This window comes from Ceratotherium simum, chromosome 36 (genome assembly GCF_057802395.1).
Source record: "Ceratotherium simum simum isolate JZ-2026a chromosome 36, ASM5780239v1, whole genome shotgun sequence".
Classification (NCBI taxonomy): Eukaryota; Metazoa; Chordata; class Mammalia; order Perissodactyla; family Rhinocerotidae; genus Ceratotherium; species Ceratotherium simum.
The window spans coordinates 30,724,142-30,752,135 of record NC_141935.1 but is presented as its reverse complement, the minus strand read 5'-3'; the positions used below and the strand labels follow the sequence as shown (position 1 = coordinate 30,752,135).

Genomic DNA, 27,994 nt, shown 5'->3' with positions numbered 1-27,994 from the left:
ACAGATGACAAGTCCTCTTAAGGCTGGATCATGATTCCCTGCCCTAGGCTGACCCACTTGATCTGAAAAGAATTTCCAACATGTAAATATTTTAGGATTGTAGCCATCTGGATACACACTTAAATTAACAGAAGTTTTGTTACCATTATTTTAGTTTCAAAGAGTCACCTAAGAACACCGCGGGTTGTTTTGTTCAAATGCCATGGCCACTGTAGTTAAAAAGCTTTTCTTTCAAAGCTGCCTCTTTTCACAACAGTAGAGCTCCGGCAGTGAATTAAGTGGTCTAGGATTCGATGAAACGGTGGCTAATTTCTGGTCCCAATCTGGAATTTAAAACAAATTAATGATTTATTTTAAGACTACTCACTCCTAAATTTCAGCACACTGTCCTTTTAACAATTGTGTACAATAACAAAATAATTTATGAGATTTAAGACAAAGGAATACATTTTAAAGATGTGGAAATAAAGGACTTAGTCAAAAGGTTATTTCTGTGGTTCAATCTCTGATTCAGAGGCATATTATTGAATTATGCCAAAATGTAAATAAAATTAAATAAATCACAAATTTGCACTCTAGATCCCCAAACCCTTTAAGTCCTACATTATAAACAGGCCACTTTGTGTCATCTTTGTATCAAACTGCAATTGTTGCCATTTCTAAATTCATACCCACTGGAGTGCCCTCGTATCTTATCTACATATCTTGTCTACAATCACTAACCGTTCTGCTTATCTGAAGGTAAGAGTTCAAGGAGGGCTTGGGTTGAACACCTCAATCATTGTATCCACACTTAATGAACCAAAGTTCAGAGTGTTCCAATGACAGCATTGTAACAAAACTGTCTTATGTACAGTGCTGTGCACTGTATTAGGTGTTTTTTACATTAACTCGAATATTCACAGTAACCCTCAGAGGCCTAGTGATATTATCACCATCAGCAAGAGCTTAATTAACTTGCCCAAGTTTACAGGACTTGTGGGGGGAGGAGCCCACACCTGACCCAGAGTTATCAGGCCCCAAAGTCCCTAATCTTTTCACTGTTCTATTCCACCTTCCACAGCATTTCAATAGCATTTAAAGAAATAAACATTTTGGGGCCAGCCCGGTGGCATAGTGGTTAAGTGCGTGCACTCCGCTTCGGTGGCCCAGGGTTTGCAAGTTTGAATCCTGGGCACGGACCAAAGCACTGCTTATCAAGCCATGCTGTGGCAGGCCTCCCATATACAAAGTAGAGGAAGATGGGCACATATGTTAGCCCAGAGACAATCTTCCTCAGCAAAAAGAGGAAGATGTTAGCTCAGGGTCAATCTTCCTCACCAAAAAATAAATACATAAAAAAAATAAACATTTCTTGATATTAAGAATGGATAAGATTATATTAACCCGGGGACTATGATTAGAAATGCCATCTCTGGAGGATTTTTTTAAATCTACTTTAGTTTAGAGTGATCCTGTCTGTGGTCAGTAGCCATATGACGTCTCAAGACTTATTATGGAGTTAAATAGCAACTCTGACCGTCTTGGGGACTGCATTGTATTCCAGAGAAATATATCCAAGTAGTTTAGAAGTGGGAGGAATCCTGCTTAACAGTCTTCCTGATCCTTGTTGTAAGACTTACAACGGAGCTGAATTGCACACACATTTGACCAGGGAAATTCAATAAACGTTCTGAGAACATACAACTAACTTTTGGGAGGTTCCTTCTGCCGTCCCACGTAGTGCGTACACATGCCCCTGGACAGTGGATGCGCTCAAGCCTGAAATATGCCACCCAGGGTTTGGGGGTGGGGAACACTATGGAAAGAATGTGTGAAATGATTTTTTGGATTTCCTTACCATTTGACAAAGTGAAATTATTGTTCATGTAGATTTGTGGTGGTGACTTCTTTGAAAGTCATCATTGAAAAATAAAATGAAGAATTAATTGAGAATCACAGAGAAAATTTAACCAACTTGATGAAGAATCCCATGTATTCCAAATACTTTAATGATTTAATAGCATTTATATTATCACTTTCAACAATTTAAGAGATTTTCAATGATAAGTTTGATTATACATGGTTATTACCTTATGCACTGGTTTTAGAACTTAATCTCACTATAAGACGCAATTCCGTTGTCTTAGGTTTTAAAAAAAATATTTATTATGGCACATGCTTATTCTTGATCAATAATTGATAGTTAACATTTTTTGAAAGTTTATTAATCTTATGTACAGGCACAATGCTGAATTCTTTTTATGGCTATCTCAATTCTATTGGGAAGATACTATTTTTATCCTTTCTGCAGATGAGAAAACTGAAGATCAGAGAGTCTCAGGGTCACACTGCTACTAAAAGCATATATTCTATTTTGGAAGAATGAGTTCTTTGAATTATTTGGCACCAGAGTGAGTAACACAAGGGCAGTTTTCATCTGAGGGGCTATCCCATCCTCCCAGGCTAGAAGCTCTCTGAGGACAGTCTTCACGTCTCCCACTGTGTCTTGCCCATTGTCAGTGCTTAATAAATGTTTCCTAAATAAATAAATGGACCCCTACGTGCTGAGAAAGAATTTTTACTGAGAAAGAATTTCTTAAGCAATAGTCATGATGTAGTATGATCTATATTTAATCTGTTCTTGAACGTTTCCCAAATAAGAAATAAGAACTGAACGTGGAACGCAGATCATTGCTAACCTAGACGTGTGCTCTGCCCTTATAATCTGATCACAAAGACTGCCAAATGATCAAGATAAAAAACCCTACAGCTTGATGAACAACTTAATATTACTGTATCTTATTTTGTGAAAAGCCCTTCCCCCAAAGACTTCTTCAAGGAGTCAGTTTCTTGTTTTAAGCAAACGTGTGATTCAGTCTCTGCTCTTTTCTCTATCAGGGCTCAGACTGGTAACATCTCTCTGTTAGGTCTCCTGCAGATCAGCTTTTTTCCTGCCTGATTGCTGTTTACAAAATAATCGGCACCTAAGCGTCTCTCAAATCCACCTAATATTGTCTCTACTGCTACCCCCATCATCAGTTGCCTGAATCACTGGTTCTTAAACTCGACTGTGCAGTGGAATTATCTGGGGAGTTTTAAAAATTCTTGATGCCTGGTATGCACAACTCCCACCAGGAGATTCTGATTTAACTGCATTGGGTATATTCTGGGCATCTGGATTTTTAAAAGTGATGTCACTGAGGTTCAGATCCTTTAGCCTAACCACTGCAATTGCCTCCTGACTCTCTGTATGCAACCTCTGCTCCACGCTACTCCACACCCTGCTCCCCTTTTCTTCTCCACAGTTAGAGAAATCTTTTCAAAATGCAATTTTAATTATGTCACCTCTACCCTCCTTAAAACTTTTCAATAGTTTCCCTTTAATCTCAGACTAGAGGCCCAAAACCTGAAAATGGCCTGTAAAGCCCTCCTTGTTCTGCTCTTGTCATCTCTCCAGCCACATCCTGCTCCACCCTTCTTGATTTCTGCACTTAGCACAGTCTTCTTTTTTTTAGCTCCTCAAACGTGGCGTGCTCCTACCACAGGGCCTTTGCACATGCTGTACTTGCCGAGAGGCTCTTCCCCACCTCCTTGCCTAATTAACCTTTAGCTCGTCTTTCAGCTCTCAGCTAATCATTTCCTCAGGGAAACCTTCTCTGACCTATTATATGATCCTATAGCACCACATAAACTCTGCTTCATAGCGTTTATGGCAGGTGAAATTTTATGCTTATTTCTATGCTGGTTTCCCCCTGAAGCTCCTTGAATGTAGAAACTTTGTGTCTATTTTTGTTTCACTTGGTATTGCCAAAACTTTGCACTTACTGGTATATAAGTAGGCTTCCAAATTGTTTACTGAAGGAATACATATGAATGAAGGAAAATGCACTCGACATCAAATCTATCACTAAGTCCAGCTGATGTGACCTCCAAAATATCTCCGGAATCCGTTTATTCCTTTTCACCTTCCCTGCTGGTCCAAGCCACCGTCACCTCTGGTCTACACTTCTAACTAGCTTCCTTACTGGTCTGCAAGCCCTCCTCTTGTTCCTTTCTCAATAGCGTCTTAACAGCAGAGGGAGTGATCTTTTCAAAATACAAATGACAAGTCACTCCTCTGATCACAATCCTTCCAAGTCTGCCCATTGCTCCTAGAATAGAATCCAAGCATCCTAAACTCTGACCCTCACTGACTACCCACCAAACAACCCTGGCTTCCTTTCCGTTCTTCAAACACGCTGAGCCATTTCCAGCTTTCAAGCTTTGCACTTGCTGATCCCTTTGCCTGAAATGCTCTCTACATGACTCATTCTTATTTTCCAGGGCTCGGCTAAAATGGTACGGAGGTTTCCCCTGACTGCACTATTAAAGTAACCTCCCTTAGCTACACCCTTCCCTCTGCTTCTTTCCCCCGTAGCACTGCTACAGTCTCTAATCTTTCAGAAATGTACTTGGTTATGGTCTATATCCCCCACTCGAATGTCACCTCCAGGAAAGCAGGTGTCGTGTCTATACTGGTCACCCTACTCCTGTCAGACAGCACCGTGTCTGGTTCATAATGGACGCTAAATCAATGATGGAATCCAGCTTCCAAGGTGGACCCCGATGATTCCGACCCCTGGCATCAGAGCCTGTGTAATCTGCTCCCACAGTGCTTCAGGGCTGGCTGGCTGTGACTAATCAGAAGTGACGGTGTGTGACTTCTGAGCCTAGGTCATAAAAGCCATTGCAGTTTCCACTTTCATCTCGGATCGCTCATTCCATTGGAAGCTGACTGCCACGCCGTCAGGAACTCAGCAGCCCCACGGGGAGACCCACCTGGAAAAGCACTGAGGGCTCGATCACCAGCCAGCATGTGAGTGACAGCCATGTGAGTTGTCAACCCTTGGAGGTGGATCCTCCCGCCCCAGTCAAGCCCTCCCATGGTGCAGCACGCACCCACATCTGATGATGCCTGAGAGAGACCCCGAGCAGAGCTCCCAGCTGAGCAACTCTCGACTTCCTAACCCGCAGAAACCATGAGAGACAACAATCATCATCATTGATGTGTTAAGTCACTGGGTTTTGCAATGATTTGTTAATCCTCAATTGATAACTAATATACACTCAATCAGTGATTCAATGAATAGGGCAATGAATATTTCATCATAAATGATCTCTTGAATTGGTCAGGCTTCAAACCTCACCAAGTAGCGGGCTGTCCAACCCTGTTCCTCATCTTATGTTGCTTAGCCCGCACTTTCCAGTATCGCATTTTCAGTTGTCTACAGATCCCAACTTGACACCTCTTCTGCCTAAAACCATTATTTCTATCAGAGGCACCAACAATCTTGCGGTAGAAGTGGGAGGCTGTGCAATGAGCTTTAATTTCTCTTTTGTGAATTCTCTATTAACGCTGGCCTTTCTCACTCCAAATCCTATGCCTTATAAGTCTTCTTCCCATTTCCCATGAAATCTCCTTAGTTCAACCTAAGAGCAAGGGTTAGGAGTGAGATATATCTGGATATGACCTAATGACTTACCAGCCACTTGCTTGAGTAGGTTTCTTAAAGTCCCTAAGCCTCCGTTTCCTCTTCTACTAAATGAAGTTAATAATAATACCTACCTCATGGGGGCTACTAAGACTCATGCGACCGTGAGCGTGCACACACATATGTGAGTAAGCCACTTGGCACAGTTGTGGACACACAACAGATATTTTAAATTCTAACAGCTATCCTGGAACGTAGACTTTGGATCTCCAGTTCACAGAGGCACAAAAAAGTTCAGAGAAGCTGAGTGTCTTGCCCAACACCACACAGTTGGAAGGTGCCAGGACTGCAGCCCTCCAAGGCCTGAATCCTGCTTGCTTCACACGGATGCATCCTGCATTACCACCACAGCTTCCTAGTCCCTCTTCTCTCGTGCCGTCTGTGCCTTCTCCAACCAGCCTGAGCGGGCTAGCAGCCCCACGTGCTCTCCAGCCGACTGGGTCACTCCCTTGACTCAGACCCTACAATGATGCTGACTGTCCACATTCAACTTTCCAGACTCCTTCAGCTCCGCACTCTCTCGTACTCTGCCAGTCTGCATTTTAATTCCACCCCCTCCTTCTACCTGGTCCAGTCAGGCCAGCATCCTCTCACTGGGGTCCTCTCTGTGTGCCAGCCCCCACAAACCTCACCCTCCTTCTTCCCACCCACAGCCCCTAGTAGCAGTGTCCCCATCTGTAGTGTCCCTCCGTTTCTTCTCCACCATGCAAATCCTAGCCATCAAGGCCCAACTCAGTTCCCCACTGATGCCTGCTGCTTTCCCGCTGTTCTGGGCCCCAGTGAACTCATCTTTCAACGCCTGCTCCTCTACCTGGTACGTGATCATTTGCTGATAGGGTGATCACTGCCTCGTGTTTCCAATTACATCGTGAGCTCCCTGCAGCTGAGATCACAGCCTGGACTTTCTTTCACCTCCTCCCTGGCACCTCACGCAGTGCTAGAGGCATAGTAGATGGTAAATATTGAATTGCTTTGCTAAACATTCACTTGGCTCTACACGTTTGGAAGGAATTAAGAACTGTCTTCTAAAATAAACAAGGGAGAAAATCTTTCGTGTCTATCTAACAGAATTTCCCCACAGCAGAGGATTTGCAAAGAAGGTCCTGTTTATGATCACTTTGGAAACCAGAGGCCCCCTAGGTTCCCTCCTGCAAAGGAAACATTTCGTACACGGTCGGCCTTGAAAGGACAAGCTGCTTGGCCAGGGCTGTGTGAACAGGAGCCCACTGAGACCTCCCGCCCACCTCTTCTTTCCAACTGCTCCTCAGCCCCAGGCCTCACTCATCCTTCAGCCCTAACCTATGACTTACCCGACCCCGGCGCCCTCTAACATAACCCCCCTCAAGGTCCCCTGTGGGACCCCAATTCCTGCCAGCCAGCACTTCCTCCCAGCGCCTCCTTCCTTGAATGACCTGATCTCGGCCCCCAGCCTCCTCCCCATTCCCTCTGCTCCCTGCCCTCTCAGGCTCGACCTTCTCTCACCTCCCAGAACTCAGCTGTGCCCTGCTTGTAACCGCTTACCCCAAACCTTTCCTGTCAATTTCTGCCCCCGTGCCAGCTTCACCTATTGCCGCCCCATCCCTGGCTCAGCTCTCTTGAGACACGCCTGGTCCCATCTGCTCCCCACTCTCCTGGTTGCTGTTCCCTTGGGACCTAGTCCCAGCCCTGCCCTGGTGCTCCCTCCGGGCTGCAGCTCTTGTCTTGGGGGAAAAGAAGGAAGGGCAGGTCCTTCTCATCCCCAACCCACTGCCCCACCATCCTTCTACTAGTTTTCTTATTTTTTTTGAATAAAAGGAAAGTGACTTACTTTAAGGAAAGCTATTAAATAACTAGCAATACAAGCGACACTCAGCTGTGACAGAGGCAGGAGAGCTTATAGGTCAGGCACAGAGCTCGGCTGCTTTCTGTGTCTGAAAGGACCTGGGTCTAAATTCTGCTTGTCCGACCTCTGGCAGGATGATTTGGGGCGAGTTAAGTAACTGCTTCTGCAACTTGGTCTCCCTTACCGTAAAATGGGGAAAATAATAGCACTTACCTCAGAGAGCTGTTATGAGGACAAAATGTGTGCCTGCCACAGTGTAAAAGCCCCAGAAACATTGCGGTTTACTCATTTAGAAAGTCTGCCAGTGAAGTAATTCATTCTACTCACTACAATTCAAAGCATCCATGAAACAGGAATAGAGGTAATGTCTAAGTGCCCGTGTGTGTACCCCCAGGGCTACATCTGGGGGGAGCCTGGGTCCCTGGGTACTCTCGCACATGCTGCAGCAGAGAGAGATACTACACAGGGAATTTAGCATTTTTGAAACATGACTCCAAATGTCAAATAATTGTCATAAAGCCATTTAAAATAGGAGAATGAGAAAAAGTTCCCTCAATAGTATGTTTAGGCACAGTAACAAATCTGTGGGGTGACAAGAGGCTCAGTAAGGACTGGACAGACTTAAGCCTGCTTCTTAGCAAGGACACTTATGTATTCTCTTCCTTGAAGTCCTATATGGGGAGCTAGGAAAGGAGGAAAGGAAAAGGCAGCCCTCAGAGCAGCCCTTTACCTTCTTCCCTCACCTGGACATGCACGCACACCCCTCCCCACAACTTGACTGGTCCCAGATATGCTCTCTGAGACGGCAAGGCCGTGGGAGAGGCTCGTCTGTTCCGGGCAAGGATGATCTCACAGAGTAAGAGCAGTTGACTTGACTTACCCATCTTGTAAAACGGCAGAGAATAGTCTCGTTGGTAAGTGGTTTCTTTATACCATGGTTCTGCAGGCTTTGAATGTCTTTGAAAACAAATATATCGAATGAGAGTGTGTTGGTCTAATTGAGGTTGACACTGACTTTTTCTCTTGGGTGGAATTGCCAAATCTGTGAGAGGTCTAAATGAAAATAGAAACAGCTTGCTGAAAACCAAGTAGAAGAAAAGCATTTCATTTCCTCATCAGCTGAAATCCATTCCCTAGAAATGGCCAGGAGGCTACAAAGACAGTATTGGCAAGACTCCATAGCTCCAAGGCCAGCCCTAGCAAACTTGTCAGTGGATGGCTCAGGGATTCCAGTCCCCTGGTCTTCCCTTAGCATCACTCCTCCCCCATCACAAGTCACAGAAGCGACCTGCATCAAAACTTCCACTGGATCTGCTCATGCATGGCTACTTCCCAAGTCCAGATCTTCCCAATACCCTTCTCATTGTAATTTTCTATGGATGTTTGGTTTCCCCAAGGAGCCAATGCTTTCTTTTGACCACACTAACCATTATGGTGCATAGTTATGCTTGACGAACTTGAAATCAGTTATAACCTTCCTGTACCTCTACTCAGATGAGTACCCTCTGAAGGTAAAAGTAAAGAAGAATCAAAATGTAATGGTGAAGTATCTTCATACACTTGAAGGAGTATACATTCACTGGTGCAATTTGTTTGAGAACACTTTGGTGATAGGTATTAATACCTTTAAAATGTGCATATATTTTGTCCCAGCAACTCCAGGAATTAGCGATGTCAATAAAGACTTAGCTCTAAGAATGATCATCAAAGTATTTTTATGATAATTAAAAAAGTGGAAACAACCTTTGTGTGAAAAAAAATAGAATTATTGGGCAATGATACAGACATATACAGAAATACCACACCACTAAAAGTGATGCTGTAGGGCCGGCCCTGTGGCTTAGTGGTTAAGTGTGTGCACTCCGTTACTGGCGGCCCGGGTTCGGATCCCGGGCATGCACCGATGCACCGCTTCTCCGGCCATGCTGAGGCCGTGTCCCACATACAGCAACTAGAAGGATGTGCAGCTATGACATACAACTATCTACTGGGGTTTTGGGGGGAAAATAAATAAATAAATAAAATTAAAAAAAAATAAAAAACAATAAAAGTGATGCTGTGGAATTATAATTTTTGAGATGGAAAAAAAGTCCACAATATATTATTAAGTTTAAACAAAAGTTTCACTTGAATTGTACACTTTAAGTTGATGAATTGTGTCATATGTGAATTATCTCACTACAACTGTTATACAAAAAAGGTATCAATCAACAAAATATTAGCAAACTGAATTCAACAATACATTAAAAGGATCATACATCATGATCAAGTGGGATTTGTTCCAGGGATGCAAGGATGGTTCAGCATCCTCAAATCAATCAATGTGCTACCCCACATTAACAAAATGAAAGATAAAAATCATATGATCATCTTAGTAGATGCAGAAAAAGCATTTGGCAAAATTCAACATCCATTCATGATAAAAACATCCTTTTTTTTCCTTTGGTGAGGAAGATTGGCCCTGAGCTAACATCTGTCGCCAATATTCCTCTATTTTGTATGTGGGACGCCACCACAGCACGGCTTGATGAGCCGTGTGTAGGTCCATGCGTGGCATCTGAACCCACAAACCCCAGGCTGCTGAAATGGAGCATGTGAGCTTAATCACTATGCCACAAGGCCAGGCCACATGATAAAAACTCTTAACAAAGCAGAGGGAACGTACCCCAACATAGTAAAGCCACATGTGACAAACCCATAATTAACATCATACTCAATGGTGAACAGCTGAAAGCTTTTTGTCTAAGACAAGGATGGCCACTCTCACCACTTCTATTCAACATAGTATTTCTCTGGTCAGAGCAACTAGGCAAGAAAAAGAAATAAAAGGCATTCAAATAGGAAAGGAAGATGGAGAACTGTCACTATTTGCAGATGACATGATATTATATATAGAAAACCCTCAATACTCCATCAAAAAGCTGTTAGAACTAATAAACAAATTCAGTCAAGTTGCAGGATACAAAATCAATATACAAAAATCTGCTGTGTTTCTATACACTAATAACGAACTATCAGAAAGAGAAGTTGAGAAAACAATTCCATTTGCAGTTGCATCAAAAAGAATAAAATAGGGGCTGGCCTGGTGGCATAGTGGTGAAGTTTGCATGTTCTGCTTCGGCAGCCCGGGGTTTGCCAGTTCAGATCCTGGGCACAGACCTACTCACTGCTCATCAAGCCATGCTGAGGTGGTGTCCCACATAGAAGATCTAGAAGGACCTACAACTAGGATATACAACTATGTACTGGGGCTTTCGCAAGAAAAAAGAAAAAGAGGAAGATTGGCAACAGATGTAGCACAGGGCCAATCTTCCTCAAAAAAAAAAAAATGCCATGCAGAGAATCTAAAAAAAAAAAAAAAGAATAAAATATGTAGGAATAAATTTAATCAAGGAGGTAAAAGACCTGTACGTTGAAAACAACAAGACATTGATGAAAGAAATTGAAGAAAACACAAATAAATGGAAAGATATTCCATGGTCATGGATTGGAAGAATTGATATTATTAAAGTGTCCATATGACCAATGCAATCTCTATCAAAATTCCAATGGCATTTGCACAGAAATAGAATTTTGGAAAGAATTCTAAAATTTGTATGGAACCACAAAAGACCCTGAATAGCCAAAGCAATCTTGAGAAGGAACAAAAAAAAGTTGGAGGTATCATACTCCCTGATTTCAAACTATATTACAAAGCTATAGGTAATCAAAACAGTATGGTATTGGCATAAAAACAGACACACAGATCAACGGAACAGAATAGTGAACCCATAAATAAACCCATGCAAATATGGTCAATTAAGTTATGACAAAGGAACCAAAAAATACAATGAGGAAAGAACAGCCTCTTTAATAAACGGTGTTGAGAAAACTGGACAGACACGTGTGAATGAATGAAACTGGGCCCCTGTCTTATACCATACACAAAAATTAACTCAATATGGGTTAAAGACTTGTATGTAAGACTTGAAACCATAAAACATCTAGAAGAAAACATAGGGGATCAACTTCTTGACAACGGTCTTGGCAATGATTTTTTGGTTTTGACACCAAAAGCAAAGGCAATCAAAGCAAAAATAAGCAAGTGGGACTACATCAAACCAAAAAGCATCTGCATAGCAAAGGAAACCATCAACAAAATGAGAAGGTAACCTACTGAACTGGAGAAAATAGTTGCCAAACCTATATCTGATAAGGAGTTAATACTCAAAATACATAAAGAACTTATACAACTCAATAGCAAAAAAACAAACAATTCAATTAAAAAATGGGCAGAGGATCTGAATAGACATTTTTCCAAAGAAGATAAACAGATGGCCAATAGACACATGAAAAGATGTTCAACATCACTAATTATTAGGTAAGTGCAAATCAAAGCCACAATGAGATATCACCTCACACCTGTTAGAATGGCTGTTATCAAAAAGATGGGATAATAAGAGTTGGCAAGGGTGTGGAGAAAAGAGAACCCTTGTGTACTGTTGGTGGGAATTTCCATAGTTGCTGCAGCCACTATGGAAAATAGCATGGATGTTCCTCAAAAACTTAAAAATAGAACCACCATATGATCCAACAGTTCCACTTCTAGGTATTGATCCAAAGGAAACAAAATCACTATCTCAAACAGATATATGCACTGCCATGATCATTGCAGCATTATTTACAATAGCCAAGACATGGAAACAACCTAAGTGTCCATTGACAGATGAATGGATAAAGGAGGTGTGTATATACATACAATGGAATGCTATTCAGCCATAAAAAGAAGGAAATCTTGCCATTTGCCATAATATGGGATAGACCTTGAAGGCATTATGCTAAGTAAAATAAGTCAGAATGGGAAAGACAAACACTCTATGATCTCACGTACATGTGCAATCTAAAAAATCCAAATTCATAGAAACACATAACAGAATAGTGGTTGCCAGAGGCAGGTTGGGGGAGTGGGTGAAATGGGTGAAGGCGGTCAAATGGTACACACTTCCAGTTATAAGATAAATAAGTCCTGGGGATGTAATGCACGGCATGGTGACTATAGTTAACAATACTGTATTCTATATTTGAAAGGTACTAGGAGAGTAGATCTTAAAAGTTTTCATCACAGGAAAAAAACATTTGTAACTATATGAGGTGATAGATGTTAACTAAAGTTATTGTGGTGATCATTTCACAATATATACATATATCAAATCATTATGTTGTACACCTAAAACTAATACTATGTTATATGTCAACGACATCTCAATAAAACTGGGGGAAAAAGGGTTTCAAAATACCATCCCATCCTATTTTGTGTAGATCTGGAAGATTCTGCATGATTATCTACCTATGGGTGATGATATTATGAGTAATTTTCAATTTTTTATTTTTTGATTATCAATATCTTCTACATGTTCTAATAAACATGTATTTTAAACTATAAAATAGAAGAGATGGGCTGCTACAGATGTGAAAACTATCAAACGCTGGGTAAGATTTAAGAACATCTAAATCCAATCATTTAGTAGTGGGATGTAGTCTTTCTTGATTGTATCACTGTGATTAATCACACTTAAACAAGGTGACAGAAACTGCTTAATTATAATTCATTATGTTTACACACTTGGGTGAAAACTTGATTGTTATGTGCCCTCTTTAAAGAGAGTGTTAGCAGAAATGGAGGGGCTCTGCCCGAAGCTCAGAAAAAGCAAGTGCAAGCATCTGACCGTACTTGTGCGGCTCTGGACTGGGAGAGACGCTGGATGGGCGGAGGGGTGCTCTGTTGTGGATATGACAGAGGAGCACCAAGAACTCCCGTCCACTTGCTCTTCTTCCTGCTACATGCTCTTCTTTCGTGCTTAATAGGTTCTTGGTCCTGCAAAGTGGGTGCCCAATATGGGGAGCATTCCTTTCCCTACAAGAGCATGTCTCTGAATGTCAATCAAAACACTAGCTGTCTGATGAACCTGTCAGTTTCTTGTGCATTTGGGTTGTCTTTTCCTTCTTCTTATTCTTTACTAGAAGCTTAATAAAGTCATTGATTGACATTTGCACTAAGTTTTCCCCGTCAGGCTACTCTTGGGCAGGCACCAGCCTTGCCAAGTCCAGGGGAGTCAGGGTCCCCTTTGCCTGATCCACCCTGTGGAGGAGGACTGACATTTGGGCGCAAAGCATTGGGGTTGAAAGATTATCAGAGTCCACAGAACACATGTGGAGAGTGCCCCGTGGGGCTGGCCGTGAGCAGCTCTGGCGGTGGGGTTCTGTCGTTTCCTTTCTTATCTGTCCTCTGGCAGAGGACACAGCCCTGACCAGAGCTTAATACAAGTATGTATTTGAGTTAGAACAAGGAGCCTTTAGCTGGGAATCAGAAAACGTGGATAGATTCAAGACCCAGCTTTTACATCGAAGACCCGGCTTTTACATCAACCAACTGTACCTCTGGCAAGACATGTCACCTCTCTGGGCTACACCTTATTCATCTAATTGGACCAGGTTGACCTCTAAAGCTACTTCCAGTTAAACCATCTATTAAGTTTAGACTATGTGCTCCCTTTTCTTTGTGTGGAGGACAATCAAGAGTTGACTATATCAAAAGCAATTAAAAGAAGAAGAGAAATTTGTAAATTATATTAGATGATGAACTCAAAATAACAGCCATCATATGCTGAGTGCTTACTATGTCCTGGAATTTTACATCAGTTATTTTATTTAACAGATAAGTCAACAGATGCTCACGGAAGAAATGAAAATTGCCCAAGATCGAACATTTCATAAGTTACTCAAACTGCTGCTTTTAACTACTTTGGTTTCCAGCCTCTCAAAACTAGAAAGTAATGTCAAAGTGCCTTTTTTGTTGTTGTTGTTAAAGCCACGTCCAGAAAGGCAGAAGTCATTTAGGCCAAATTTGTAATTTTACTGAGAAGGAAAGTGAGTCTCAGGAAGGTTAAGTTATTTGGCCAAGTTGAACTTTAAACTCATGGTATTTCTTAAACTTCTTTGATGATTTAATAAAATTCTATATTCATTGCCGATTATAAATGTAATATATGTTTGTTAGAGAAAATCTGGAAAATAGAGCAAAAGATAAAAAATAAAATACAAATACCAATAATCTCACCATTCATAAAACACTATTGTTAACCATTTGGTGTATTTCCTTCCAAAGTTTTTCTATCCATTCAATAATGATAATTATTGTTTTCATTGTTATTATTATAAATTGTGATTCCCGTTTTCTTTTTTTTCATTTGTCATTCTAACTTTAGTGACATTTTTGAAAATTAAGGTTTAGGAAGGTGTCTGACCTGAGAGATCTGTTCACACTGTAATCAGGATGGACTCTTGCCAGCTGCCCAGGGTAATAGCCTTGAACGTCCCTTCCTTGACGAGCAATGAATACACTAGTGGAGAAAGCAAGGGGTGAGAAAAAAGCAATTATTACAGTTAGTTCTTTGCAGAGGAATACCAGCTGTGGTATAATAAGAAATATATCTGGTCTTTGTCCCCAGTTCCTGGCACAGAGCTCATAAAACTCTTGGAATTTCTTGATAGGAGTGTTTTTTGTTACCCTTTTTTCAGCATTCAGTTTTCAGGATTCATAAGGAGATATCTGACTTGTCAGCTATTGGATGCAAAACACCAGAAAAAAAAGAATAGGAGGATATGTAAAACCAGTGGGGCAAATGTTGATAATTGTTGAAACGTGGGAATGAGTAAATAGGGGTCCTTACATGATTTTTTTCTACTTTAGATATGTTTACAAACTTTCACAATAAGTTTTTTTTTTTTTAAACTGTAATACTTAAGTGTATAGAGGCTAAAAATGAAGAAGCCCCGTGATGTCAAAGCACGAGGTGAGCCCAGAGAAGGAACTCAAGCCCTGCCTGGGGGGCTGGTCGGGAAAGTTCTGAAGCACAAACAGAGTGGAGGAGGTGGAGAATGGGAGGAAGTGCTCCTGGGGTGGGAAGGGGAGATGGGCGTGTAGGGCTGAAACACAACGGCATAGGGGAGATGACTCGGGGGTAGTGGTGGCCAGAACTTAACGTTTTGAAATACATCTTACTTTATAATAAATTCCTCTTCCTTTTGGATTAAAACAACATTATATTGATACTTTAAAATTATGTGTAGTTGGATTATGTTACAGATTTTATTGCAGAAAAGTAGAAGGGACATTGCAAAGTATTTGTTACAAAAAAAGGGAGTGTTGCATCTGACAGGTTGAGAACCACTGATGTAGGTGACAGGGAATCTCTGTAGGATTTTTAAGAAGATTGACGATGTAACACAATTTTTATTTTGGAAAGATTTTCACTGGTGGCAGTGTGGAAAACACATTTGAGGACAATCTAATTAGAAGTAGAAAGACTGGTTGGAGGCAATTGTAGTCATTTATGTGGGACACGGTGAAGCTCTGAAATATGTGGTGGAAATGTGGATGGAGAGGAGAGGATACTTTTGGAGAGAGGATTGAAGGTAGAAGAGCGGGAGGTGTCCAAGTCAAGGCTTAGGCTTCAGGCACTGGGAAGAATGTTGCCATGTCCCAGGAGAGGGGAGCTAGGAAGGTGACCATTGTGGGGAGGATGACTTTATAGAGTTTATGATAGGCGGGATTTTTGGGGACCGTCCACAGATTCTGAGCATTCAGTAGGTGCCAGAAGAATTCAGGAAGAGTCACTAGAAAGTAGCACATAGTTTTGCACGTAGTAGCTCACCAATATGTGCTGGATGATGAACGGAAACTTAAACTCTGCCTCCAGTCCAACCAGCGTTTACTGAATGCACATAACGTCCCCGGCACGCTGCTAGGGTCTGCAGATATGAAGCTGACGAAGAAGCAGTCCTTGTCCTCAAAATGCTTTTTATGTGCTGAAATAGTGATCTGAATAAAGGGTCAATGAGGGCACAGAGAGGGCGGGGGTCTAGGATTTGAGCAGGCAAATAGGATGGGGAGGAGATTCCAGGTGAGGGGAATTATAATAAAAGCCAAGACTTGGACAGAGTTGGATCAGAATGGAGTGTGTGGGGGCCAGTGGGGACCTCGCTCTCTAACCAGCATGAAAGACCAATGCTGTGAGCAAGGTAGGTCTGTCTGCCTGTGCAAACAGGACCTCCGGGAGCTCTGATTTTCAAAAAACCGCAGGCTGCCTGGGCCTGTCCAGTGGCTAGGATAAAATGACTGGGCCCTGAAGAGTAAACAACAAATGACATTTCTGAGTGTATGGGAACAGGAGACATTGCTTTCTTAGGCGCCCATCCAGTTTCTGAAGCACAACCTGGGAATGATTACCCTAGGACCATGTTACGGTTTGTTATGATCCAACTGGAGTTCCAAACCCACACTGGCTCCTCCCAGTTGCTACGCTGTTTGCAGCAGGCTGTGTTTCGACCATGACTTCTTCAGTAGCACGCACACAACAAATACCTGCTGAATACAGGTGAGCAGCCTAAACACTGCTCCTTGGACTGGTCCGTAACAGCTGTTTGAGAATGGAGAAGCCCTTCACCAGCACCCGATGACACGCCTGCCCGCGGTCCCCAGGAGCGGTGAGAGGGTGCGAAAGCGTGTGAGCAGATGGTGTTGGGGGAGGGAGGGCTGGGTGGAGAAGCAGGGAGGTTCGGGAATGAAACAATGGCGCCCTTTGCCTCCATGCTTTGGGTAGACTTTCCAAGCTCTTCCATGGGACCTTCACCTCAAACAGGAGAAAGCCCCCAATTAAGAGGTTAAAATGTCGGTGTTTGGAAGAGAATGTTTATCTCCTAAGGGGCAACGCCTAGCCTGGCATGACAGTCGGTGTACCCAGAGGCTGCGCGGTACCTGGCCTCTCCCGAGGAGGTTGGATGTGGGGCAAAACAGATTAATGACTAGGAAAGCAGTGCTGGCTCTGCAGACCCTGCCACTCTATTGACTTGGCTCTCAAGGTCCTTGAACCAGCTGTAGAAAGGCCATTCCTTCTCCCTGGACAGGAGCAGGAGTCCGGCTGTGTCTGATTCCACCATACATTGTTTACCAGTCCCTGACGTGTTCAGTCCAGACAAGAGCAAACCTGTCCCCTGGGAGGGTGAACGGAACTGGAGCAGGATCTGGGCTTAGCTGCAGACAAAATTCAACATGCACAGCGGAGGTCGTGGGTGTTCGTCCCTCAGGAGCCTGGACCCACGGCCTGAGGTAGCACGTGTTCTGTGACTATGCAATTCTGTTATGTCTGCCTTGGGCCTCATGCTTTACAAAGCGTCTTTACAGAGATGAACTCATCTAATTCTCACAGTCACCTCGCCAGGTAAATATTAACACCCCGTTACAGAAGAGGAGACGGAGGCTCAGAGAGGTGAAGTGGACTGTCTAAATATCACCCGGCTGGTAAAGGCCAGAGCTGTGAATCAAACCTGGTCCTCTCAGCTCCACGTTGCACCCAGAGTCATCCGTGTGTACACACGAGGACTTCTCTTCAGAAGAGTTCAGCGCTGTTTTGGTTTGAACTCTGTGATTCTCTCACTTACGGGCAGACAGGAAGCAGATGTTGTGTACCGAAGCAACAGGAAAAGAAATAGACACGGCAGTGTTAGCTGGAAGCTGCTTTCAACTCAATAAAACAAGCACTTATTGCAGGCTCAGATGAGTCTGCCATGTGCTGCGGATACAGTGATGATAAATACTGTCCTTCTACCCAAGAATTCATAACCTGGTAAGGAAAACCATATTCGGGCAACTGACGAATCATAGACAGTGTGGTGAGTGCTGCCCAGTCAGGAAACTGACGACCTGGCCAGGACACCGGCTAATAAGTACAGAAGACAGGAGACCGCCAGGCCCGTGCTCTCATCTCCCAGGCTCCCCTGGCTCCACTGAGCTCCTCATCAGTAAAGTGGGGGTGACACTATCGTCTCCATTCGTGATTCCGTGGGAGTCCATGAGACATCTGCAAATGTACTCGCTGACTAAAACATCCCATCTGTGTTAGGTGCGTTCTAGGCAGGATGCACTGACCCCCATATCTGCCTCTTGATTTCCCAGAGACCACTTCAGTCGATGTTTCTAAAATCCATTTACGTCCGACACAAATTCCATATCTTGATCTTCCACACCCTACGGAGTGTAATCCACCTGAAGTGGTCTTTTCAGGAACATCCTGGGCTCCACAAACCAACACAACACCCAGCCCTGCCCCTGAGTGACAGGCCTGTTGCTTGGGGAATGGCACCAGTTAACGTTTGCATCTAAAATAATTCTTATTATGAGACTTCTGTGTGGTCTCTACAACTTGTGAACCGTTTACTATTTAATTTTATTAGGGGCCCCTACTGGTTTGTAACTCAGTTTTCCCTAGTATAGCCCCAAGGGTCAGGCACGTAAGGATGAACTGGATAAATGCTTGTGCGAAAGGAACAGCAGAAGGGCAGGCCTTCTGCATGTACCCTCAGTCACCAGGAGGCCAAGCCACAAATAAATGACAGAATCATTTTTTCTCATGGATTCATTCATTTTCATTTTTTCAACAAATGTGCATAGAGGGCCCACCTCGTCTGGCAATCTGCTAGGCAGAGGTTATGACGTGGGTTGCAGAGAGAGGCAGACAAGCGCCCCCTAGGGGAGCTAACCTGGAGTGAAGTGCAGTGACCAAGGGCACAGAGGCTGGAGCCGGACCCGTGGGTTCAAATCCTGCCTCTGCCAACTACTTGCTAGCTGTGGGATCTTGGGACAGTCACTTAACCACTCTGTGCCTCAGTTTCCTCATCTGTACCTCACAGTCACTGTGAGGATTAAATGAGTTCATACACACTTAGAACACTGCCCGCCATGTAATAAGAGCTGTGTAAGTGTTAACTATTATTCCAGTGGCTGAGACAGACAGGAAATAAAGACACAAATAAAATAATTGGAAGTTGTGATAAGGGCCCTAAAGAAAACCAAAAAGGGTGTGAGATGGAGCATAACAGAAGGGGAGAGGTGGGCAGAAGGAGAAGACCTTCTCCAGCCTGGGTGGTAACAGCTCTCTGAGCAGCTGACCACAGAGCTGGGACCTGCTGGGTGAAGGGGGCTGGTTAAGACAAGGGATGGGGGAGAGTGGGGGCAGGGAGCAATCCAGGAGAAGGAGCATGCCCGCAAGCCCTAAGGTGCGGAAGAGGGTGGCCTACTAAAGGGACAGGAGAAAGACTGGGGCTGGAGCTAAGGGAAGGCTGGAGAGAGAGGCAGGGCTGGTACACGTGGGGCTCTGTAGGCCCTGGCAACGAATTTGGATTTTACGCAAAATACAATGATTCCAGGGTTTTATGCAACAGAGGTCTTGGTTCAATTTTCATTCCATGAAGCTCACTCTGGAGAATGGATCGCAGGAGGACAAGAGGGGTGGTCGCTGTGGGTGAGCAGGAGAGAGGCAGCCATCGTCTGGACCAAGTGGTGGCAGTGGAGATGGAGAAAAGCGTTCCTAGGGGAGATGTATCCTGGAGGCAGAATTGAGGAGCTTGTTGATGGACTGGACTCACTATTGTTGCAAAGGCAGGAAAGACATAAAGTAGACAGAGACCTGCTCCACGGTGAGGACTGTGGGTGGAGGGTGGGGCACCCGTCTAGCTCAGGTGAAGTGTGCCCCCTCGCAGGGCCCTGATGGGCGAGCACAGAGAACTGAATCCAGCCCAGGCTGAGGACCCCAGCAGGCACGGTGCCTGCTGCACCATTTTCCATTCAATCCCTCAGGCTTCCCACTGGCTGGCACAGGGCAGGCCCGTGACTCTGACTTGGTTCCATTGAGCTCCAGGCAGCAGCAGCCAAGGGAGGTTTGTTTCCGTTTTCCCCAGAAGATGAGACCACAGTCAAACAGGCCCGACAGTGGACAAAACAGATCTCAGACACACACAGAAAGACCAAGGGCTTGTGGGGAGGCAGAAATCAGGAAACGCTGTTTCTGTTCCATCCCTGTTTCTCTCCACTCTGCTTCCTCTTCACACAGGTTTCAGGGAGGGAAGGGCAGGCTCTGTGCTTTCTCTGAAAGAGGGCTCTTAAAGTATCTAGCAATGAAGGATCCTTGTCTCACCCCTCCTTCAGTAATTTCTGGAAGCAAAGGCCTTATCGCTGCTGACAAAGCATTGTTAACAATAACTAAATACTAAAACAATCATGAGGCCTGCTCAAAACCACGAAGCCAATGGGGCTGCAAGAGGCTGACTCCAAAGTCACTTGTTGTGTGGGGTTCCTGCCCCTATTTCACAGCTTCTAAATCTCTGCAGACACCATAGCCAGTGGTGAAGGGAGGGTGGGGTTAGGATCTGTAGATTGTTGTCCAATAGCTCTCACAATAATACATGTCTAGGACTTGTTATTCTTGGGCGATGGATGCACTTGGTGAATGAGTGAAACTCCTACTTCGTCTCCATCTGTGCAGTCACCTCCCGTGTGCTGTGGCCTGGGGTGGTTTGTTTTGTCCCAAGCAGAGTAAAGGGGTCCCCTCTAAAATTTGGCCCTGGGTCCCTCAGACTTCTCCCCAAGCAAAATCCCAATATCCTTCCAATCTTTGGGGAATTTGGAGTTTCCCCTTTGCTTGGATTCTGCCATGCGTGTGGGACTGTTTTTACAACTGTCCTTAAACCCAAAGAAACTTCTCTAGAACCCTCTGGCAGCAGTGGTCTCTCCATCACGGAGCAGCCGGTGAGCAATTCTAACTCCCTGGGTGCCTGTCTGCCTTGCCCTGGAGGAACGTTACCTGGGTGGGATCACTGGCCGGCGGTCAATGATTTCACGTAGCCGGACGGCAGCCATGATGAAGGCGATTCTGAAAAAACCATTATCAAATGAAGGTTCACACACATTTCCAGGCCTGAGCTATTTAGTACTACAAAGTCCGTCTTGAAAGAAATCACAGTAAGAAAACTCACATAGCAGAAGGACTATCCATAGCTTCTGCTAGACTACTTAGGGAAGGAAATAAATTAGTAAAGGAGCAAAAAGTGGAAAGCAGAAGCCAACACATACAGACATGCTTTTCTTTAAAAATACAAAGTACTGTGCCAGTGGGCACTTGGCCTCCTTTCTCACCCTTCCAAGGGGGCCCTCCTATTGCACAAGCTTGCGGGCTAAGCACTACATTTCCCAGACTCCCTTGCAACTAGAGTTCTGGATATGATTTAGACTCCTCCAATCAGATGTACTGGAGTGGGATTTGGAAGGCAGAAACGAGACAGAGGCCATTTCCCACTGCTTTGACTTTTTCTACTGGCAAGCAAGGCTGTGAAGGTATGGTACCGTGTCTTTCTGCAGCAGAAATCAAGGGTCCAGTCTCCAGCTTTGGGTGTGTCAAGAAGCAATTGCGTTGAAGGCAGTGGCTGAACCCCGTGTTCCCGTGTTGAAACACTGGCTTTGGGAGTATGGAGAGGGAGCTGCAGTGGCAGTGTGGTGGCTTTGGGAGTAGGTTCTTGAACTCGGTTATTCTGAAGCAGCTTCCTGATTAGGGCAGAGGTTGCCCCTTCCATGATGGATCAGTTTTGTGGAGGTGTTCTAGAACCTTCCCGGAGGCCTTGCCTAGAGTCTGCTCCTCCAGCCCTTCCAATGATTTTTTAAACACCTCATTATCTATATCAAACCCTTTCTGTTTCCTAAACTGACCCTGGACTTCAACATGTAATATATATTTTTTCTAGTCTAAAATTTCATATTGCATCTGTTCATCTGCTGGAGAAGACGACTTGCCACAGAAAACCACTACATCTAAATATTCACTTGAGAAAAAGTCAACAATGGAGAGGGAAGCTGAGTGCCTGGGGGAGAGAGGTGGGAGAAAGCCTTACTTTTTTACAGTTTACCTTTTGTGCACCTTACAAATTTTGTACTGTGTGTATATGTTATGTACCTACAAAGACAGCTGGGCCTCTGATTTGAATAAACATGGCCAATGGTTTAGCAGGAGAACATTGGACTGAGACCCATGTGACCAGGGCAGGTCATTTCCCTGCTGCAATGGACTGAATGTGTCCCCCCCAAAATTCACATGTTGGAACCCTAATCCCAATGGGATAGTATTAGGAAGGTATAGGAGGTGGGGCCTTTGGGAGGGAACTAGGTTATGAGGTTGGAGTCCTCCTGAATGGAACTAGTGCTCTTATGAAAGAGACCCCAGAGAGCTGTCTTGCCCTCCTTCCGCCATGTGAGGACCCAACAAGAGGCTGGCAGTCTGCAACCCGGAAGAGGATTCTCACAGATCCTGACCATCTGGCACCCTGATCTTAGACTTCCATCCTCTGGAATCATGAGAAATAAACCTGTCATTTATAGACCACCCCGTCTATGGTAATTTGTTATAGCAGCCCAAATGGACTAGGGCACCCGTGCTCTATGTTGATGACTACGCTATCTCTGTGGAGGGTAGGCGAGGTGATAATATGGGCGTGAGTGTTCTGTAATTTAAGAAGCACCTTTGAGAAAAGAGAAAGACGAGTTTCTATTTATAAGCATGTATTATGTGTCAGATAACAAGTATTAACTCACATTAGCCCCCAGAAACCTATGAAGTATTACCACTATTTTACTGACAAGAAAACAGAAGTCCTGAGACATAAAGTCGCTCATACAAGGAACCAGAATTGGAACTCTCGGGCTCAAGAAACACTTATCTTAAGGACTATGCTCTATCGAAACAACCACAGAGCACTCAGACCATCAGCCAAAACAAAACTGGGACGGCGCAAAAGAAGCAGGAAGGAGAAAGGATTGGAAAAAAGTGTGTGAGCCTCCCTCTCTTCCCTTTTACAGTCAAAACATGTTAACTCATTGTCCACAGGCCAGCTAGCTGCTTTATTCCACCTCTGAGTGTGTTTTTCAAGCAACTTCAAAATTTTCAATCAAGATCACGTTATAACAGAGTAGTTTGGCTATCCAACAGAGCCTATTCATTATATAATGTGTTTTTACTTTTGACATTGGTGTGATTATTAAAAAAAATAAGAAAGGAAGAAAGAACAAAAGAGAAAATCTGAGTAAACACAATTGAGCTCTTAAACTCAGAAAGCTTTGTGACTGCTGGGATTTTACTTCACCAGAAGTGACACGCTGGAGAGAATGCACAATAGTCAGGATGTTCGTGCTCCTAACAAAGACACCACCAAGTGCGCCTCTGATGATAGAGTGATTGCTCAGCGCCTAGAAGTTCTGGATCAGCACCGTAGGGAGTAAACCGGTCAGGGGTTGCATGCTCTGGTCATGTCATAAAAACATTTTCAGAGGCAGACATTAATGGCCCACTTTGAGTCTAAGCCTGAGCTCCAGAATGACCAGAAGACCTTGTCTGGGAGGGATTACAGGCCTGCATTCTGCATCTTTAGAGAATTCTTCCACCATGTATATAAGGGATACCAGATCACACGTTGTGTGATAGTTATGATCTCTTGAACACATAAGAAAATGTAGTTTGCAAACAAAACACTTGTCACCATCTGTCATACTGTGTGTTTACTTACGTATCTTGTTTATATGTATCTCCCCCATTAGAAAGTGATCTCCATGGGGGCAGGAGGTTCATCTGTTTTCTTTACTGTTGTATCTCTAGGGCCAAAGATAATAACTGGCACATGGTAGATATTAATAAATACTTATTGAATAATTGAATGTGCCATAACTTATGAAACCCAATCCCCTAAAGTTGGACATTTTGGTCATGCCGAACATCTACAGGAATATATTTTGATTCTATTGAATTTATTTCTTAAGATACATTGCTAAAAATGAGTCAAGGTTTGGGCATCTTCATGGCTCTTACTTAGGAGGATTTTCGCCTTTCATTAATTATTGCTGGTCCATAAACCACTGTGGTTAGAGTCCCAGGGCACAGAAATTAAAATTTAATAATAGAATTTTTTATTATGCTGATGTTCAGAAGGTGAACTAAAATAAATGAACAAAAGATGTACATTGCAACAAATCTCCCCAAAGTTAATATTCAACATGCTAACTTCAGGAACAAACATATAAGATTTATTTTGTCAACTTTCTCAGCAACTTTTTGGTATTATAGAATATATTATGGATCGATCAGATTTCTATAAAATACAATAAAATTGCAAAAAACCTGATAAAATCTGCCCATTTATGGTAAAATTTCTTAGCAAACCATGATAGAACTTTCTCAACCTGATAAAGAAAATCTACAGAAATCTACGGCTATCATCATACTTAATGGTGAAAGACTGAATGACTTCTTAAAGTTCGGAACAAGGCAAGGACGTTACTCTCACCACTCTTATTCAACACAGTGCTAGAAGTCCAAGCCTGTGCAATAAGGCAAGAAAAGGAAATAAAAGGCATGCAGATGAGAAAGGAAGAAAACTGCCCCTATTAACAAGTAACATGATTGTCTGTGTAAAATCTCAAGGAATCTACAAATAAAACTCCTAAAACTAATAACTGTATTTAACTATACCACAGGATACAAGGTCAACACATAGAAAATAATTATATTTCTATACTTTAAATAAAAAATTGGGACCAAAATTTAAAGCACAACTATGTACAATCATTGGGGAAAAAAGGGAAATATTAGGTATAAATCTAACAAGACATGTACAGGCTCTATATGCTGAAAACTACAAAATGCTGATGAAAGAAATCGAAGAAGACCTGAGAGACATACTGTGTCCATGGATTGGGAGACTCAACCATAGTAAAGGTGACAGTTCTCCCCAAATTGATCTGGTTTACCTGATCAAACTTCTCAGCAGGTTTTTTTTTTTTTTCTTTTTGTAAATATAGACAAGCTTATGCTAACATTTATTTGGAGATGCAAGGGAACTAAAATAGCTAAATCAATTCGGAAAAAGAACCACCATCCTCTGCTGGAAAGGGGATAGAAACAAACTAGTCCTCAGCTAACACCCACTCTCTACCAGGCATTTTACGGATGTGACTTCCTTCAATCCTCAGGACTCCTGAGAGTGTTCATTATTATCCCGAATTTGTAGAAGATGTTAAATTGCATTTTTAAGGTCACAATGCAATTTAGGTGGTGGTCATAAATTGGTGGTCACACACAGCCAGTAAACAAAAAAAGCCAGGTCTGTCTGACTCCAAAGCCCATGTTCCTTCAATTGCAGGACCACTGATCCATTCACTCAACAAATGTTATTGAACAACCACCTCTGCCTGGCACCCTACCCGCCACTAGGGCAAGAGAATTTAGCAGAAGCTGTGTGGCTCCGCTCTCGTGTTAGTTACGTGGCAGAGGAGATGAGGTCAGATGTTAATCACACGAGTCCACATCAAGTTGAAGCTCAGAGACTCCTGCAACAGCATCCTCTGACAAGTTACCTTCCAGGTAACTGAGCGACTGTGTCCCCCTCTCCTCCATCAGAATTCTAAAGGAGAGGCTCTAAGAACAGATAAGTCACATTTGCTTCAGAAAACCCCAACTTTCTCCCAGATCTGAAGCCTGTGAGACACGCTTTTTTTTCCCAATGGAGATGGGCTTCCCGAGGTTTAGAAAACATTTTTAAAAGCTGGCATCTATTTTTGCGGTAGGAAAGAGTTAAAAATAATATTTGTTAAATCAAAGGTTGGGTCCTGCCAGTACAATATCAAGGGGAACCTAGTAAGTTTAATCAGCTTGTGAACTTCAATTCAATGATAACTAGCAAGTTCACTTTTAATTAATCTGTCCAAAGAAGAGGCAGAGGCAGGATACTAGAGTCAGGGTCCCAAGACTCCGTAATCTGTCTCGTAATTTTGGGAAAATTCGAGAAATAGTCAGGGAGTGGCATTTAAACTGGTGTATAAACGGCAACAATTGGTTTTCTAGATGTACTTTGCAACCCCAGAATCCCGGGTACCCCCTTTCCTTGGAGGTGTGGCATCTGTATTCACCGCATGGGGGGAGGTTGGGCCTCTGGGGAAAGCTGTGCCCTGGTGACCTGATGGTGCAGAGAAGGTGTGGGGTGGGGACTTTCTCAGAAGTGTATGACCGCCCTGGCTGGGGTAGGACAGCAGCCTCACTGACTGTGGGAGTGCTCTCTAGCTGGGTGTAACTGCCCTCAACCACCTTTGAGCACGTGTGTTGTGAGAGGATGTTCAGAATGGGGTTTTCAGTAACTGAGTTCCTTAGACAGTCCCCTGTTGCTTCTGTTTCCTCAGGAAGCTGGTCTTCCCGGTTCAAGAAGGTGGGTTACACACCCCCCCCCCCCCGCCACTTTGAATTCTGCTGCCTGAATGCTTTTCCCTTCCTCCTTTTCTAGTCTAAATTCCACCTGTTCTTCAGGGCCTTATTCAAGTCCCACCCCATCTCCTACAAGGCCTCTGTTCTGAGTTCCCAATGGTCCATTGCCCACCTCTGGATCGATCCCAGTGCTGTTGATTAATCCTATTAGGCATTTTGGTTCTGAGGCCTTTCCTCATTGGTCTATTGGTTTCTGAATCCATTTATTCATTCTAACATTTAAGAAAATATTTAATGAGTGACAACTTTATGCCAAGCCTTGGATAAGGCTCTAGAGATTCTTCAAAGAACAAGATATGAGTTTCGCGCAGTCTTGCCTCTCCAGCTGAAATGTAAGCTCCTAGATGTTGGAACCACGTTGTTTTGGAGGTCACTATCTTCACGCTCCTTGTCCTTCTCCTCCCTCACTGTCTTGCAAAGTGTTTCCCATTCAAGGAAGTGGTCTATGCATTCTTCAGAATGAATGAATAAATGAAAGAATCAATCAATTGATCAGTCAACTCAGTAACCTTGTAATCTAGCTAACAGTTTTTAACCTTTGATCTTCTTGTATTGTAGAGAACCAGACGCCTTAACATAGTCATGTCTTACTTCTAAGGAAAAAAAGGTTGAGCTAAAACTATTTAAACAGTTCAAAGTTGAGAGATAGGAATATTCACTTTCTAAAAGAATTCTTGACCTTACAAAATGGTTTGTCACAAAGTTTCTTTAAATTATGAGCTCCTGTCTCTAGAACATTCAAAATACAATAAGCTATTTAGCAATGAACCACCAAGTGAGTGGAGAGAGAGGCGCGGGCAGTAACAACCATCCTGGTGTTACCTGCTTGGACCGCAGCGGATAGAGACCTCCTAGTTCTTGAAAGCAGTCCCCTGAGGACAGCACTTGCTCCAGCTGCCTCCTGGTGGTGGATGTACTGCAGGGGCACCCTGCAGACTGGTAGGACTGGATCCCTTTACATCATCCAAAGGGTATTGTGATGCACTGTGGGTTAGAATGTTTTTCCAGGTAATGCCTTTCAGGTCTTGGGCTTATAAGGAGTAAGGATCCTTTGGTCTCTATCAGAACCCAGCTGCATATGGAAGGGTGAAAATTAGTGTGGAATGGAAAACCGTGTGGGCAAATAACCAGACTGTTTAATCACTAGAACTTTCTTTCCTATAAAGATTATTCCAAGGACAACATAAAGTCAAAGATCTGGGTGGTGCTATACCGGCAAGTTCCACCCTCTGTGAGCTAGCGTGGAGAAGGTAGGGGTTGGCACAAGGGACGAATGAGTCCAGCTCCGCCTTGTCCAAGACTAGATTAGGCTCCATCCTGCTGCTACTGAAGGCATCACAGGAGGCTTTTAATTGTTTAAAAATATTCTTCAAACAAATCCATGGAGCATCATGGTAGCACTGCTATATAGAATAGCAAGTCATAGCCTGAGAAGAACAGAATGGTCAGAATGTGCATTTAAACCAACCTTTATCAAAAACAAAAACAAAACA

The 27,994-nt window shown here is 43.4% G+C and overlaps 1 protein-coding gene across 1 annotated transcript; it reads right to left on the bottom strand.

The window, feature by feature from the left end:
• On the bottom strand, positions 1-21,067 carry SPMIP3 (sperm microtubule inner protein 3). Its single transcript, XM_014794652.2, has 4 exons — positions 21,012-21,067; positions 14,619-14,714; positions 8,216-8,388; positions 1-323 (listed from the first exon to the last, which is right to left on the bottom strand). Exons 1-4 carry the CDS (start codon positions 21,065-21,067, stop codon positions 232-234), a joined length of 417 nt encoding a protein of 138 aa, XP_014650138.1. The 3' UTR covers positions 1-231.
• Between the last annotated feature and the right edge of the window lie 6,927 nt (positions 21,068-27,994).